Source organism: Mauremys mutica, chromosome 12, assembly GCF_020497125.1.
Source record: "Mauremys mutica isolate MM-2020 ecotype Southern chromosome 12, ASM2049712v1, whole genome shotgun sequence".
NCBI classification, from domain to species: domain Eukaryota; kingdom Metazoa; phylum Chordata; order Testudines; family Geoemydidae; genus Mauremys; species Mauremys mutica.
The window spans coordinates 12323824-12340604 of NC_059083.1; the positions used below are offsets into that span (position 1 = coordinate 12323824).

General features: G+C 51.7%; 1 protein-coding gene and 1 pseudogene across 1 annotated transcript; both read right to left on the reverse strand.

Annotated features, from left to right (window-relative positions):
• LOC123346349 overlaps positions 1–16539 on the reverse strand; it is a 218890-nt pseudogene extending 202351 nt beyond the window's left edge.
• On the reverse strand, positions 7952–13924 carry LOC123346351 (acetylcholinesterase-like). Its single transcript, XM_044983695.1, has 3 exons — positions 12426–13924; positions 8932–9098; positions 7952–8012 (listed from the first exon to the last, which is right to left on the reverse strand). Exons 1-3 carry the CDS (start codon positions 13922–13924, stop codon positions 7978–7980), a joined length of 1701 nt encoding a protein of 566 aa, XP_044839630.1. The 3' UTR covers positions 7952–7977.
• Positions 16540–16781: the final 242 nt, after the last annotated feature.

The following is a 16781-nucleotide window of genomic DNA, read 5'->3' on the forward strand; positions in this document are numbered from 1 at the left end:
AGCCGACAAAATGCCTCCAAGAAGCGGCAACGCCAAGAAGCATCTCCGCCAAAATGCCACCGAGCAGTGGCATTTCGGCAGCAACGCTTCTTCATGTTGCCGCATCTTGGTGGCATTTCGGGAGCTGATTGTCCGGCGGCTGCACTCCTTGGCGGTGGGGTGCTCCCTTGTCAGTAGACAGGTGCACATAGATGCCCCGGGGGGCGCCGTGGCGGACGCAGGCACCGCGTTGGGGACCAATGACTTATGGTAACATGGCCTTTACACCAAGCTAGCAAAGTGTGCCTTTAATCAGGCCTCCACAGAGTTCTTGAGCTTCATCTTATCTGCAGAAGGGATCCAGATGGACCCAAGCTCTCCAAGATTGCCTGACCCGCCACGGCCCCTCCACCCTTCCCCCACCCTGTTGTGTATTTGGTTGTCATGGGTTTTGTTACTATGGCAACTGAGTTAGACTATTAAGGGATAGCTCAGCCGGTTTCAACCGGCTGAGTGAGCTCTCTGTTTCTGTAAATAAAATGGAGGTTTTGGTTAGCTGTCTGCTCTCTGGCCTCAAGTGATTGTTTCCTACACCGGCTGCCCCAAGGACTTAACACACCCCACACATACACAGAGTATGTGACCTGCAACACTTCCTGGTGTTTGCCAACTTTTATCAATGATTTATCCTGAACTTTTCAAAACAAATTGAGCCCCTGACCATTCTCCTCCAGAAAAATGCCCGGTTCCATTGGTCTACTGAGGCCCAGCATGTATTCAATCAGCTGAAACTTACCCTTCCTACAGCACCCATACTGGTTCATCCCAACGTCTCAAAAGCTTTCATTGTAGAAGGATCCTGTGTCCAAACAAAGCACAAGTGGATTTCAGAGGAGGGGGAAGAATAGACCAGCTAAAAGTGGCATTTTGCCAGGAAAACAGGGTTCATACCTCACTGAGGAGAGAAAGTGCCAGGGGATGTACAATGACAGAGTGGGGCATTGGGGTCTGCAGTGGCTGCAAGGGGAGCACCCCCTAATGAGCTCCCACCCCACTCCCTGCAGCACAACAATCCCTAGCACCACACTGGGGCTTTCAAACCAGCACTCACTGCCAGGGAAGACTGCCCCCTACTGAGATTCTCACCCTGCTCCCTGTATCACAAAGCCCCTTTATTCCTCATTGGAGTATCAGAATAAGCATTGTCTGTCAGGTGAGACCTCCCCTACCCTCCTGCCTGTAGCACCTGCTGACTTTCTGAGGTCTCGTTTAGACATCCTGCCCTTGCCAGAACCAGCTTTGCTTATGACAGCTGCTCCAGGTGAGATCCTGGCTCTGAGAACATGTGGTTGGGTCAAGATCATTGCTGACAGCTCGGGCTATGTTCATTCCTCTTGGGAGATGGATTTGAAATTGCCCTATGGGCCCTGGGTTCCTTCTCATACTCACTTGCCAAGAGAGGTTTTGTTATTTTTAGTTGCCAACGTTGTCACAAGTTGATCACGACTGACCGAAGCTGGGAGAGTTACAGCAGAACACGGAGTGAATATTACTTAAGCTTGGCAGAACTCAACCTTTGTTCCTTTGTAATTTCGGTGGGTAATATCAATGTTCATTTTGAAGAATGGTTTTCAATGTTTATACGTTTAAATGTTCACGGTTCTGTGAAAGGATGGGGTTTGGGGGGCAGACAGTTATTTAATGACAGGTGAGATTCAAAAACTTAACATTTCAGAAGCTAATAAAACTCAAAAGATACAAAGTAAACAGCACGTTCCTTATTTCACCTATCGGTAAATCTCAATTATTATTGATGGAACTATTTTTTCGTTCGGTTGTGCATGCACGGTGAAACCAATGTTTAGTAATATTTGCCAATATATTCTAATCCTTGAAAGCCTAATAACGCTGCAGTCGATTTAACACAGATATCTGGGGTAGCAACACGGAGGGGGAGTGATGCAGGGTGGGATTTAGGGGCAGCAGCAGAGTTGTTAAAGGGGAGAGCACAGGGCTAGTATAGCAGAGGGCTGGAGGTCATGACTGAGGGGCGCTAGCAGAGCTGTGGGAGAAGAGCCCAGGGCAGGGACAGCAGGAGGCTGTGGGTGGGGATTGAACATCATCAATAGAGCTGTGGGCAGTAGGGGTATCTTAGCATTGGGATAGCAGTGGGCTCCGGTTCAGGAATGAGTAGATGTCCGCTGGCATTTCCCCTGGGGCTAATTTCATTTATCCCCATCCTCTTTGCCCTCCTGTTGATCCAAACAAGCTGCTGGCGCTTTCCTTGTTGACCATGGAAAAGTCGGAGTGAGCCGGAGTGGCATTTTAACCAATAAAATTGATGCAAAACCCAGCAGCTACTGATAGAGACACTAAAGAGCAATAGTTTAGTCATGAGAAGAGACGAATAACATGCTGTCCTTGACCCGTTCCGGGCCAGAACCATTTTAACACCAAAAAGACCCAGAGCACATGGTTCTGAAGCCACTCAGGCAACCAGAATGGCACACACAGCACAACTAACTGAGAACAACGCTACGCTACAGAAAACCTCTTCTAAACACCTTCAATTGCTGGAATTCTGGGTTGAGATCCCAGTGCCTGATGGGGCAAAAATCATTGTTGCGGGTGGTTCTGGGTAAATGTCATCAGTCACTCCTTCCTCTGGGAAAGCAACGGCAGACAATCATTTCACGCCCTTTTCCCCTGGATTGCCCTGGCAGACACCATAGCATGGCAACCATGGAGCCTGTTTTGCCTTTTGTCACTGTCACCGTATGTGTACTAGATGCCGCTGACAGAGGCGATACAGCAGCGCTACACAGCAGCATTCATTTGCTTTTGTATGATAGCAGAGACGGTTATTGGTCGTTCTGTACCGTCTGCTGCCATTGTAAATTGGCAATGAGATGGCGGTTACCAGTCCTGTACTGTACTGTCTGCTGCTGTCATAGGTGCCCCTTGTTGAGGTCGGCCGGGGGTGCAAAAGACAAAAATGGGAATGACTCCCTGAGTCAATCTCTCCTTTATGGTATCTAAAAATAGAATCAGTCCTGCCTAGAATATGGGTCAAGTGTATTAGAGAACCAGTGTATCAAAGAACCAGAGAGCACAGCTGCTCTGTGTCAGATCCCGCAGAAATGATGAGCTGCATGCCATTCACAGGGGGTGCCCCTGCAACAATCCCACCTGTTGCTTCCCTCCTCCCCCAGCCTTCCTGGGCTACCGTTGCAGTGTCCCCCCATTTGTATGATGAAGTAATAAAGAATGCAGGAATAAGAAACAGTGACTTGTTAGTGAGATAAAATGAGGGGAAGGCAGCCTCCAGCTGCTATGATAGTCCAGACAGGACATTAAGCAGTGTGGGGGAGAGGAGCCCAGCATCCCGCTGCTATGATAGTCCAGGCAGTACAGAATCTTTTCTTTACACATGAAGGGCGGGGGCTGATGGAGTTCAACCCCCAGTTGCTATGATGAAGACGGTTACCAGCCGTTCTGTACTATCTACTGGGAATGACCAGGAGTTTTTTACCCTGGCGCCCCTGGCCGACCTCACATGAGGTCAGCCAGGAGCACTCATGGGCTGATGATGAGGACGGATACCAGTCCTTCTGCACTGCACCGTCTGCCACAAGGCTGATGATGATGATGGATACCAGTCATATTGCACCATCAGCCACCAGGGAGGGGGAAAGAGGATGCTGCAATTCACTGCCGCAGCATCGCGTCTACCAGCAGCATTCAGTAGACATAGGGTGACATTTAAAAGAGTCAAGAGACGATTTTTTTCCCTTTTACTTCTCGGGGTGGGTGTGTGGAGGGTAAATTGACGAGCTATGCCTGAACCACCGCGGACAATGTGTTTGACACTACAGCCATTGGGAGCTCAGCCAAGAATGCAAATGCTTTTCGGAGACTGCAGGAACTGTGGGACAGCTTGAGTCCTCAGTCCCCCCTCCCTCCCCCTCCATGAGCATCCATTTGATTCTTTGGCTTTCCGTTATGCTTGTCACGCAGCAGTGTGCTGAGTCCCTGCTGGGGCCTCTGTCTGGAGATTTTTTTTAAATGCTTTGGAATTTCGTCTTCTGTAACGGAGCTCTGATAGAACAGATTTGCCTGCCCATACAGCGATCACATCCGTACGGTCCATGCTGGAGCTCTTTTTGGATTTGGATTTCGGACTGCATCGCCACCCATGCTGATCGGAGCTCCACGCTGGGCAAACAGGAAATGATATTCAAAAGTTCGCGGGGCTTTTCCTGTCTACCTGGCCACTGCATCCGAGTTCAGACTGCTGTCCAGAGCGGTCACAGTGGTGCACTGTGGGATACCGCCCGGAGTCCAATACCGTCGATTTGCGGCCTAATCCAATATGGTTAAACCGGTATTAGCGCTACTCCTCTCGTTAGGGAGGAGTAAAGAAACCGGTTTAAAGAGCCCTTCATATCGATATAAAGGGCCTCTTAGTGTGGACGGGTGTGGCGTTAAATCGCGTAGTGTAGACCAGGCCTATGAAAGGCATGCTGGCAGTCAGGATCTGGGGGGCTTGCCCTTCCAGGGGATGGCCGTTCTGCAAGAGTTGTGCCAATCTCATGTGCTCTAGGGGTCTGTGCCACCAGCCCTGGTTACTGGGACAATGATTAGGTGGTTGAACATGGGCCTTCCCCCTCTAGGGGATGCTGGATCTGAAGTGAGGAGGGGCGGGAACCAGCTGGTTCAGGGGATGGGGAAAGGGACATGGGGCCGTGATGCTCTCAAGGGCTCTGGTTCCAGATTTTGTCATTTCCATCAGTGCACACTGAGTTGTGGAGGCTCAGCCGAACCCCGAGGTGGACCAGGGCCTCTGTCCCAAACCCCACCAGCCCCTGAGCAGGGAGGTTGAGGGCTGATTGGACCACAGAGTCCCTGCCACTTAGAGGGGATCTTTGCAGGGCTGGGGGTCATGGGGAGAGGGTGCTGTGTGCATGTGGGGCACTCTCCCTATCCCTATCCCCACTTAGCCTCCTCCCCAGACCCTGCCAGCTGGCTGAGAAAAGATCTGTCTCTGTGGCTTGTATTGTATAATGGCCCACAAATATCGTCAATAAACCTCCGATTTCCTTAGACTCCCTGGTGTGTACGGTTCTTCCTCACAGTCCACTGAGCACCATCAAGGAGGGGATTGGGGCTAGTGGGTTAGAGCACAGAGGGTGGGGGGTCAGGATTCCTGGGTTCTCTCCCAAGGACCGGGAGGGGAGTGGTCTCTAGCGGTTAGAGAAGAGGGGGGCTGGGAGTTAGGACTCCTGGGTGTTATCCACTGTCTGGGGACGAGAAGGGGTCTAAAGGTTAGAGACGTGTGAGCTGGAAGTCAAGATGTCGGGTTCTATCTCAGAACTTGGAGGGGATTGCTCGTCTTAAACACAAAAGAACAGCTTACGAGAAGTGGAAGATTGGACAAATAACCAGGGAGGAGTATAAAAGTATTGTTCAGGCATGCAGGTGTGAAATCAGGAAGGCCAAATCACACTTGGAGTTGCAGCTAGCCGGAGATGTTAGGAGTAACAAGAAGGGTTTCTTTAGGTATGTTAGTGTAACCCCTTTGGGGTCTAGAGAGCATGGCCCCTTTAAATCTTTTTCCCAAGGGGGAGGGGGAGAGTAAGAAAAAGGAGGGAAACTCCAGGGGGCAGGGCTGGAGCTGGAGGGAGAGAGAGAAGAAGCAGCATGGCTGGCCCTGGAGAAGGAAGCAGAGAGAACCTGCCAGAGGCCTGAGGAGGACAGGCCCGATCGGGGACAGCCCAGGACAGGAGCCAGGAGGAGCCCTGTGTCGGGGGGAATCACCCGAGGAGGACAGGCCGGAGCTGGACCCAGTATCACGGCTGCCCGGAGCTGCCTGGGGCTGTGAGTACTGGGGCTTGTGACTCTGCACTGGGAATAAGGAGGGAGGCTCTTAGATAGTTAAGTGGGGAGGTGGCCGCTCTGTGTGGCTTTGCAGAGAGCGGCAGAAGAGGGCACCGGTGGTGAGTCTTGGGTGCTCCTGGTCGTCTTCGGCGCCAGTGAACTCTCCCCAGCAAACCCCACCGGTGCCCTCTTCTGCCGCTCTCTGCAAAGCCACACAGAGCGGCCACCTCCCCACTTAACTATCTAACAGCCTCCCTCCTTATTCCCAGTGCAGAGTAATGTAGTGCCCATCTTTAAAAAAGGGAAGAAGGAAGATCCAGGGAACTACAGGCCAGTCAGTCTCACCTCAGTCCCTGGAAAAATCATGGAACAGGTCCTCAAGGAATCAATCCTGAACCACTTAAAGGAGGGGAAAGTGATCAGGAACAGTCAGCATGGATTCACCAAGGGCAAGTCATGCCTGACTAACCTAATTGCCTTCTATGACGAGATAACCGGCTCTGTGGATAAGGGGAAAGCAGTGGATGTACTATTTCTGGATTTTAGCAAAGCTTTTGATACAGTCTCCCACAGTATTCTTGCCAGCAAGTTAAAGAAGTCTGGGCTGGATGAATGGACGGTAAGGTGGATAGAAAACTGGCTAGATGGTCGGGCTCAACGGGTAGTGATCAATGGTTCCATGTCTAGATGGCAGCCGGTATCAAGTGGAGTGCCCCAAGGGTCGGTGCTGGGGCCGGTTTTGTTCAATATCTTCATTAACGATCTGGAGGATGGTGTGGACTGCACCCTTAGCAAGTTTGCAGATGACACTAAACTGGGAGGAGTGGTTGATACGCTGGAGGGTAGGGATAGGATACAGAGGGACCTAGACAAATTAGAGGATTGGGCCAAAAGAAATATGATGAGGTTCAACAAGGACAAGTGCAGAGTCCTGCACTTAGGACGGAAGAATCCCATGCACTGCTACAGACTAGGGACCGAATGGCTGGGTAGCAGTTCTGCAGAAAAGGACCTAGGGGTTACGGTGGACGAAAAGCTGAATATGAGTCAACAGTGTGCCCTTGTTGCCAAGAAGGCTAATGGCATTTTGGGTTGTATAAGTAGGGGCATTTCCAGCAGATCAAGGGATGTGATCATCCCCCTCTACTCAGCACTGGTGAGGCCTCATTTGGAGTACTGTTTCCAGTTTTGGGCCCCACACTACAAGAAGGATGTGGATAAATTGGAGAGAGTCCAGCGGAGGGCAACAAAAATGATTAGGGGGCTGGAGCACATGACTTATGAGGAGAGGCTGAGGGAACTGGGATTGTTTAGTCTGCAGAAGAGAAGAATGAGGGGGGATTTGATAGCTGCTTTCAACTACCTGAAAGGGGGTTCCAAAGAGGATGGATCTAGACTGTTCTCAGTGGTAGAAGATGACAGAACAAGGAGTAATGGTCTCAAGTTGCAGAGGGGGAGGTTTAGGTTGGATATTAGGAAAAACTTTTTCACTAGTAGGGTGGTGAAGCACTGGAATGGGTTACCTAGGGAGGTAGTGGAATCTCCTTCCTTAGAGGTTTTTAAGGTCAGGCTTGACAAAGCCCTGGCTGGGATGATTTAGTTGGGTTTGGTCCTGCTTTGAGCAGGGGGTTGGACTAGATGACCTCCTGAGGTCCCTTCCAACCCTGAGATTCTATGATTCTATGATCTATGATTCTATGATTGGGGTCTAGTTGGTTAGACCGGGGAGGCTGGAGTCAGGACTCCTGGGTTCCATATCTTTGGGTGCAGAGTGTGATCTCTGAATTTTGTCATTTGCCTCTTCAAACACCAGAGCAGACTTTACCCGCTACGTAATCTTTGTTCCCCATTAACTCAACACAACTCCCATCGCGCCAACACTCTCTCTGTCTCCTGCTCAGGAGCAGCTGGTCAACCTCACACACCAGGGTTCTGTCTCCAGACTTAATATGCTTTAATGCACTGGGGATGGAGGAATTGCTGAGGGAGGGTCAATCCATGGATTCCCAGCTGGTTCATTAGCAGGATCCTCGTTAATGAATTGCAGGCACTAACAGGAACTGGAGGCTCTTGTCTGCAGGGAGGGTCCCCCCCTTCAGGGGATTGTAATTGCTCAGCTCTTCATTCACGGCCCCCCACGCTGGGCACGTCGGCTCCTGTGGGACACACAATGAGTGGGGTTAACAGCAGCCGGGATGAGTTCAGACTATGCGGGGGTTGGTCTACTTGTAAAAAGGAGAGGAGAACTGCAGGGAAAACCAGGTGCTGCACAGGCTCAGTATGGGATGCTCACCCCTTATGATCAGTGGTAATCTCTGTGCACTAGGGGGCGCTTTTCTGCGAAGAGCGGCATGGAGGGGGGGTCAGGCGAAGGACGTCCCCCCACATTTAGTGCCCCCCCAGTGCTGTATTCTACCAGTAGGGGACGCTATTCTGCTGGAGTTCCCGTGTTTCCCAGCATCCGTTACCCCAGAGTCCAACATGCAAGGGTCTGTTCTGCCTCCCATAAGAGGGCCCCTGGCATACAGGATTCCCAGTGGCTATTGGATTCTCCTTGAATCCCCATCTTACACAGTTACACAGCAGCTGCATCCCTCCCCAGAGCCAGCTGCACGTCATTCTTTCATTGCCGCCTTTCTCTTCTGTGTCATTACAGGCCACTTACCCTCAGCCCACAGTGTCCATGATCCTTCTCTCAATCCCCACTCACCCTACTGGGAATCCCTCTGTCTGAGCTCATGCCTCCTCCCCTGAAATGGGAGCTACACGGGGAGACCTTGGAGAGGAAACATGGGTGTCATCCTCCGACCCAGAGGGGCTGAGCAACAGAAGATGGGGTAGAACCACAGCCGATGGGATCTGGAGTTGCCAGGATATGCAAGTTGTACCCCAGTCAGGAGAATGGAGCATCTCTAGGAGACCAGAAGAGCCCATGGAAATGGGAATGTGAGCCTGGATCTTTTGCTTCTAGAGGGGAGCCTTCTCCAATCCAGCCCAAGGGTGGCTGAGAGGGGTGGGGAGAGACAGGGCCTTTCCCCTCTAGGGCTGTCATCCTCTCATCCCGCTGATGCTCACCTGGGGCCTTTGGTTTCTCTGACAGCAGTGATGCCAAGAATTCACAGCGCGAGGCGGATGATGCCGTCTGAGGTTTGGGCGGCTTCAGGGCGATGCGCTCAAAGTTCTCCTTTGCGGGGTCGTAGGTGGGCCACTGCTTCTCGCTGCCCTCCCCCACCATGGGTTTCCTGCATGGAAAATGAACATGCCCCACTGAGGTTAGTACTGTGGCTTGGTGGGGACAGGAATGTGCCCCAGCTGGTGTCTAACATCCCGGATGCAGGGGTGATTATGAGCCAACTTGAAAAGTTTGGCCTCTTTCCAAAATGGCTGCCATCCCTTGTTGTTGCAAATGAGAGTGAAGCCAGAGGCTGCCCTCAGTTAAGAAGGGTGGTGCCTCCCAGTCTTTTCACATGGAGTGATGCTACAGGTTGCCCTTTATAAACATGGCCACTTTATTCCATTGTTCTCCATGAGATTGAAGCCACAGGCCGCCCTGAGTAATAATGGCTGCCATTGGGCTGAGACTCTTTGTAAAATGAGATTTCCCCTAGGGAAGATGGTCAGTGTTTTCCCTTGTTTGCAATGGGACTGAAGCCAGGCTTCCCTCAGAGAAGATGGGCATCCTTAGTGCTCACAGACAGAAAAGGCCAGTGTGGGGAGCAGAGCAACATGCGGGGGGGGGGGGGCATGGATAGGGAATGCGGGGGCATAGATAGGAGGATCTGAACTGGGAGGGAGTGTCAAGTTTTGCTCTTACTTAAGATGGCGTCTCTCACTTGTCCTTTCAACTAGGATGCTGCCCTTACAAAAAATGACCACCATATCTCACTGTGATCAAGGAGATTGAAGCCACCAGCTGCCCTGAGTCAGCTGCCATTTGCCTACGGCCCTTGCACATGGCAGCCAGGTTGTTCCTGGGAAAGATGGCCACCACTCGCCATTGTTCTTAAGGAGGCAGAAGCCACAGGCTGCCCTCAAGGAAGATGGCTACCTTTCCCCCTGGTTTCCAAAGGGACAGAAGCCAATGACTACCCTCAGGCCTGGTCTACACTAAGAACGGGGGTCGAACTAGGGTACGCAAATTCAGCTACGTGAATAGCGTAGCTGAAATCGAAGTACCCTAGTTCGAAGTACTCACCCGTCCATACGCCGCGGAACCGAACTCCGCAGCTCCAAGGTCGACTCCGCCACCGCCGTTTGCAGTGGTGGAGTACCGGAGTCGACGGGAGCGCTTCCGAGAAGTCGAACTCACTGCGTCGACCCGGCAGGTAAGTGTAGACTAGCCCTCAGTTAAGATGGCCTCCCTGAACATGAAGACGGGCAACCAGCAGGGATGTTGCCTGTAGGAATGATGTTGGAGGCAGGCAGCTGGTAGCTGTAATTTGCAGACCTCCCAGGTGCTCCATGCAGTGCCCAAAGCTGCACAGTCAGGGATTTCCCCATGTCTGTGTCCCATTGGTTGTGGGACTGCGGGGATATGAACAGGGTATGTGTTCGAACACATGGGGGAGGGGCGAGAGAGTGGCCCTCCCTAGAGTCCAGAACCAGAAGAGACCATTGTGATCATCTAGTATAACCTGCCGTATAATACAGGCCACAGTTGTTCCCCTTAACAGTTCCTAGAGTAGATCTTATATAAAAAGAGCCAAACTTAATTTTAAAATCATCAGTGATGGAGAATCTGCCATGACCCTTAGAAAATTGTTCCAATCATTAATTGTTCCAATCATTAATTACTCTAACGGTCAAACATTTATACCTTATTTGAAGTCTGAATTTATGTTGCTTTGGCTCCCCACCTTTAGATCATGTCAGACCTTTCTCTGCTAGACTGAAGACCAGTTATTAAAGATTTGGTCCCCAAGTAGGTATTTATAGGCCCCTTAAACTTCTCTTAGCTAAGCTACATAGATTGAGATCCTTAAGTTTATCGCTACAAGGCAAGGTTTCTAATCCCTTAGACATTCTTGTGGCTCTTCTCTGAATAGGGAGACCAGATGTCCCGATATTTGCTTGTTTGTCCCGTGTCCCGATTGATGTTAGGTCGGGACACTGGACAAACAAGCAAAGGCTCCCGTGCACAGTCTCTCTCTCCCCTCCACCCTCCACCCACATCCCGATACTTCAGTTTTGACATCTGGTCACCCTATCTCTGGACCCTTTCCAATTTATCAACACCCTATAATTACCCAGGTGATACCATTTAACCTTCTTATAAATTGGCATGACATTAGCTTTCTTCCAATCTTCTGGATCTTCCCCAGTGCGCCACAATATACTGAAAATCAGTGTTAACAGGCCAGTGAGTACCTCAGCCAACTCGTTCAAAACATTTGGATATAAATTATCTGGACCTGTTGATTTAAAAATGTCTAACTTTAGTAGCTTCTGTTTAAAAGCTTCCAGAGATACTAGTGGAATGGAAAGAGTGTTATCATTACCATGGAATGAGACTACATCATTTGTGCATCATTTGTTTTTTCCCAGATTTATTTATTGAATGCTTCTGCCTTTTCTGCATTACCATTTCCATTTAGTAATGGACCAATTCTATTGTGAGGATTCTTTTTGTTCCTAATATTGTCAGAGAACTCCTTATTGTCCTAAATGCTGCTGGCTATAGAGTTCTCCATATGCTTCTTTGCTTCCCTTATCAATTTTCTACAATTCCTAATGTCTGATTTATACTCATTACTATAAACGTCTCCTTTCTTCCATTTGTGGTATATTAAGTTTTTGTTTTTTCACAGCTGCCTTCCCTTCCCTAATCTGGGAAGAAATTAGCCCATGCTGGGTGATTAGGACCAGAATGGGGAATATTGAAGAGGGTTTTTTGGGGGGTTTGCTTGCTTATTTTTGTTGCAAGGGAGCATGTCTTTTTATCTATGCTCTACTGTATGCGTAACAATTATATTGGCACAGTTTTCTTAAGCAGAGATGTGAAAAAACCACCCCCCTGACTGTCACAGCTATGCTGACCTAGCCCGTAGGGTAGCTGTATTATGTCGATGGAAAGATACTTTTGTCACTGTATCTCCTGTTTTTTGGGAAGATGATTCTTCCCAACTACTGGAGCAACCCCGTTTGCTGCTGCAGGCTATATCGACATGATGAGCTGATGTAGCCATGCCTGTATAGTGTTTGCAGCATAAACTTCCCCTGAGTTTGTGTGGCAGGGCTGGGAAAGGGCAGGCAGAGCTTTGAGATCATTCACCACTAGCTGAAAACCTTGTTTCCTTGGGTGTGGTCGCAGGGCCAGTGACATCCTGATGTGGGAAGAAGGGAATTATCCCTAACCTGGAACCAGTGGGCTGAGATTTTACCTCCCTGAAGTAAGTTCAGCTCTGGGTCACGGGGTTCACCCAAATAGATTATCTGTTTTTCAGAGACCCCTTCTTTGCCATGGCTTTGAGCCGGGGGTTCCTGGATGTGGCGGACACCTGGCCAAAGAGTTACAGCTGCTCTTATGGTCTGGATCGGGGAGACAAGAGGATTGTAGGAGATTCCCTTACCCGCTCCAGGCGTACAGCGCAAGGTAATACATCACCCTGTGGCTGAGCGCTACCTCCGCCTCTGTGTAATTGGATCCTACCACGGATGCCAGGGTCCCAAACTCGTAGGGAATCTCAGAGCCCGGTGGCACCCCCATCCATTCAGGTATGGACAAGCCGCTGCTATGGTGGGCGAAGTGGTAGGTGTACACAGGATTTCCAGCCTCTGCCTCTTGCCTTGCCACCTCCAGTATCGGGCACACAACGACATAGTCACCAGCGATCTGTTCCATGGCCCATCGGTACCGTGCCTCTCCCTGCTCCTCCCCCTCCTGGATGTACCACTGTGCCATAGCTTGGATGGCCTCGTCTGGCACCCCTGGCACTATCAGCCTCACCACCTGCAGCAGCTCCTCCCAGCCGATGGAGCTGGCGTTTTCCAGGTTGAGGCTAGAGGCAGCAAAGTATAATATGTAGGAGCCTTCGTTGGTGGTGAAACCAACCCCGACAGGTATCCGCTGGCCGTGCTCAGCCTGCAGGAGTCTTGGTGGTGTATCAGGGAGAAAATCCCCATCTGGTGTCGGCACAAAGGGCAGCCTCAGTTGCTTCTTGTGGTTCAAGATGGAGAACTCGTGTTTGGAGAACTCACCGGGTTCCTTCCCCTGCAGGCAGCCCACCAGGGCTGTGCTGTTACCATCGGTGCAGCCCAGCAGCTGGCCCAGCCTCTGGCCTCTCTCCTGGGCCTCTTCAAGTGAAATCCAAGCCCAGGGTCCGTTCGGGGCTCCGCTCTGCATCCCGGCGCGAGTGAAGAGGGGCCGGCTCCCCGGGGAGAGGAGGTGGAAGCCGACTGACGCAGCCCCAGCGTCCTGGCCGAAAAGGAAGAAACGGGCTGGGTCCCCTCCGAAGGCGGCTGCATTGTCCTGCAGCCAGTGCAGTGCCAGGCGCTGGTCCCACAGGCCGGCGTTCCCTGGGGCAGCCGGGGGCAGAGACAGGAAACCCAGCGCCCCCAGCCGGTAGTTCATGGAGGCCACGATCACATTCTCAGTGGCGGCTAAGAAGCGCCCGTCATAGATATCGAGGGAGGCTGCCCCTGTGAAGAACCACCCACCGTGGATCCAGATGAGAATGGGGGCCGTCCTGTTAAGCTGGGCATGGGGCACCCAGATGTTGAGGAAGAGGCAGTCCTCGGACTGTGGCATTTTAGGTGTCCAGACATCAGCCTGAGGGTAACCAGGGAGTGGAGGCTGGTGGCAGGTGTTGCCGAAGCTGGTGGTCTCCAGGACTTGGCTCCAGGGCTGGTGGGGAAGTGGTTTCTGGAAGCGCAAGGCCCCCACGGGGGGCTCGGCGTAGGGGATGCCCAGGAAGGCCGTCACTGTGCCAGAGCCGACCTGGAGGCGCTTGCCCCGGATGGGGCCGCTGGTGGTGAGCACCCCGGTGCCGTCGTCATCGGAGCCAGAGCTGGGGCCCGTCAGGGAGAGGAGGAGCAGGCAGGGGAGCGTGGGGAGGAGTCCCAGCATCATGGCAGCTGTAAGGGAAACTGCCCCAGAGGGAGTTATCGGGAAGAGGATATGGGGTCATTCCCCTCTAGGGGGCTCTGGGTCCCATCCAGTCCCGGCCACCTAATTACAGCCATCAGAAGGGAGCTCCGTACTTCAGACTAGATCCCAGTTAGCAAATAGAGCCCCTTGGTGTGTACCACGCATTCTCTGGCTCCCTGCTCAACTTCCAGATTGGCATCAACCATGACGCTAGCTCGGGGAGGGCAGTGGGCTCTAATGGGTTAGAGCGAGGAGTGGGGGTGGGCTGGGAGTCTGGACTCCTGGGTTCTATTCTCAGGTCTGAGAATGGGGTCTGAGGAAAGGGTAGTAGATGGGTAATTCATAGAATCATAGAATCATAGAATCTCAGGGTTGGAAGGGACCTCAGGAGGTCATCTAGTCCAACCCCCTGCTCAAAGCAGGACCAAACCCAACTAAATCATCCCAGCCAGGGCTTTGTCAAGCCTGACCTTAAAAGCCTCTAAGGAAGGAGATTCCACTAGAGTTACCTAGAGTGATCCCAATTCCAGCTGCTTTTCTACCTCATTCCCTCCCTTTGCCCCTCTGTCCCTAGCTCGCCAGTGGCACAGACTCACCTGCCTTTCTCCTTGGTGCAATTGCAGCGTTGTGGCTTTCTCTGTGTCTCACAGCTCAGCACAAAGGTGAACAGGGGATGCTGGGGAAACGGGAAGCCTCCAATGCTGAGAATAACAGCCAGGGAGCAGCCACTGGGGCTTATTTATCCTCAAATTTGTGCCCTCATTGGACTCTGCAAACACAAAGGGGGGTGGGATCTGTGCCAGACAGATGGGTCTGGAGTCAAGGGGTTTGGAAACAGAGACTCAGTCGAGTAAACAGCGTGAGAGTTCTAGGGATGCAGGTGACCTGATTCCTGAATTGCAGCCACCTCTCTGTAAGGTCATCTGGGCACTTGGAAGTGAATGGGGAATTCATGTCCAAAGAAAAGAGAAGTGGATTTTAGAGGAAGGGGCAGAATGGAATAACTCCAGGGGATGATTGGACAGTTGCCTGGGTTTATACCCCTCCAATGAGGGAAAGTGCTAGGGGATATTCTGTGAGAAGTGAGAGTTGGTTATTTCAGATGTGAAAACCAGCATACCCTGCAGCTCAGCACCCCAGTGGAGTATTTCAGTCAGCCCCAGTTGCAAGGGGTGGTCCTGAGGGAATTCTGCCCAGAATTCATGTGCCACGCAAAAAGAATTCTGCAGAAAATACATTCTGCTGCAGTTCTGCCTTTCAGCCACCGGGGGCTGCGGTGGCGCCAGAACAGAGAGCAGCCACTCCCGGCCCAGCCCCAGGTGTGGATAGGGAAGAGAAGGGGTTGCCTTCTTCACAGGGCCATCTGGTAGGGCCAGGTTGGAAGGCACGGGATATGGGGGGGGTGGACAGTGAGGGGCACATGAGGCTGCTGGGGGGGGTCACAGAGTGGGGTTCGTAAGGGCTAGTGGGGGAACAGATTGGGGGGTCTGAATTGGAGTGGGGGTGCAGGGACACATGGGGGCAGGGGGCAGAGAGGGGCCAAGGGGGAGTGCAGGGCAAGCTGAGGACAGGGGCAGGAGGGTGCAGGGACACATGGAGGAAGGGGTGACTGAGTGGAGGTAGAAGAACATACAGGGGGGCGGGGGTAGGTCCACTTGGGGACAGGGGCAGAGGTGCCTGATTGAATGAGAGAGGCTACGGGTCAGCCAGGGTCTGCCTGGGGGAGGCTCCCTAACAATCCCTCCCTGCCCCCCCCAAACCTGTTCTGGACTTCTCCCACCCACACCCAGCAACCCTCCACGTTCACACCCAGGCTCCTTCCCAGCAATTACTTCCCTCTCCCTCTGACCTCCGTGACCCCGACTCCCCCAAGCCTTTGCACTGGTTCTGAGGGGGCTGAGAAATACATCTCTGTATTGTAGTGTAAATGAATTATTACTCCGAGTTGTGTATTAGTATGACTAGGAAGTAATAGGTTTGTCAGAAAACACTTCCTGAATCTTTTTAGTTGTCTGTATTGCTACAGACATACTTGGCGTCAGGTATTTTGAAAGAAATTACCAAAATAGTTGAAACAGGTGTGATTATATTGTGTTATTTTGCCAAGTAAAATATGCAGGCTTTTGCAGAATTTTAAAATATTTTGCACTGACTTATTAGTTTTCTGGTGCAGAATTTTTAATTTTTGCTGCAGAATTCCCCAAGAGTAAAGGGGAAAGCGCCCCCTAGTGAGCCCCCCAATCACTGCAGCACAGCGCCCTCAACACCATGCTAGGGTATTGGGGTTAGCACTGACTTCGAGGGGAGATCACCTCCTACCGAGCCCTGCTCCCTACCACCTAGTGCCTCCTAGGACCAGGCTGGGACATCTGGGTCTGCATTGACTGCAAAGGGAGAGGACCCCCTATTGAGTGTCCCCATTCCTTCTGAACAGCGCCCCCTAGTGCCCTGCTGGGGCATGGAGAACAGCACCGACTTCTCTGGGGACAGCGCCCCTCTGCGTAGCATTTGCAGACTTTGGGAGGTTTCCTTTTGAAATCCTGCCCATGCTGCAACCTTCTTACCTTGTGAGAACCACTCCAGGCAAGATCCTGGTTCTGACAACATGTGATTGGATTGTGATCATTATTGACAGCTCTGGAAATGTTCATTCCTCTTGGGGGATGGGTCTGAAATTGCCCTAAGGTTCCTCGGTTCCTTCTCATAGTCACGCGGCAATAGGGTTTTGTTATTTCTAGTTGCCACGGTTGGTCACAGTTGACCTAAGTTGCGTGAGTCGCAAAGAACGTTGAGTACACATTACTTAGTCTTGGCAAAACTCAGTGTTTATTTCTTTGTC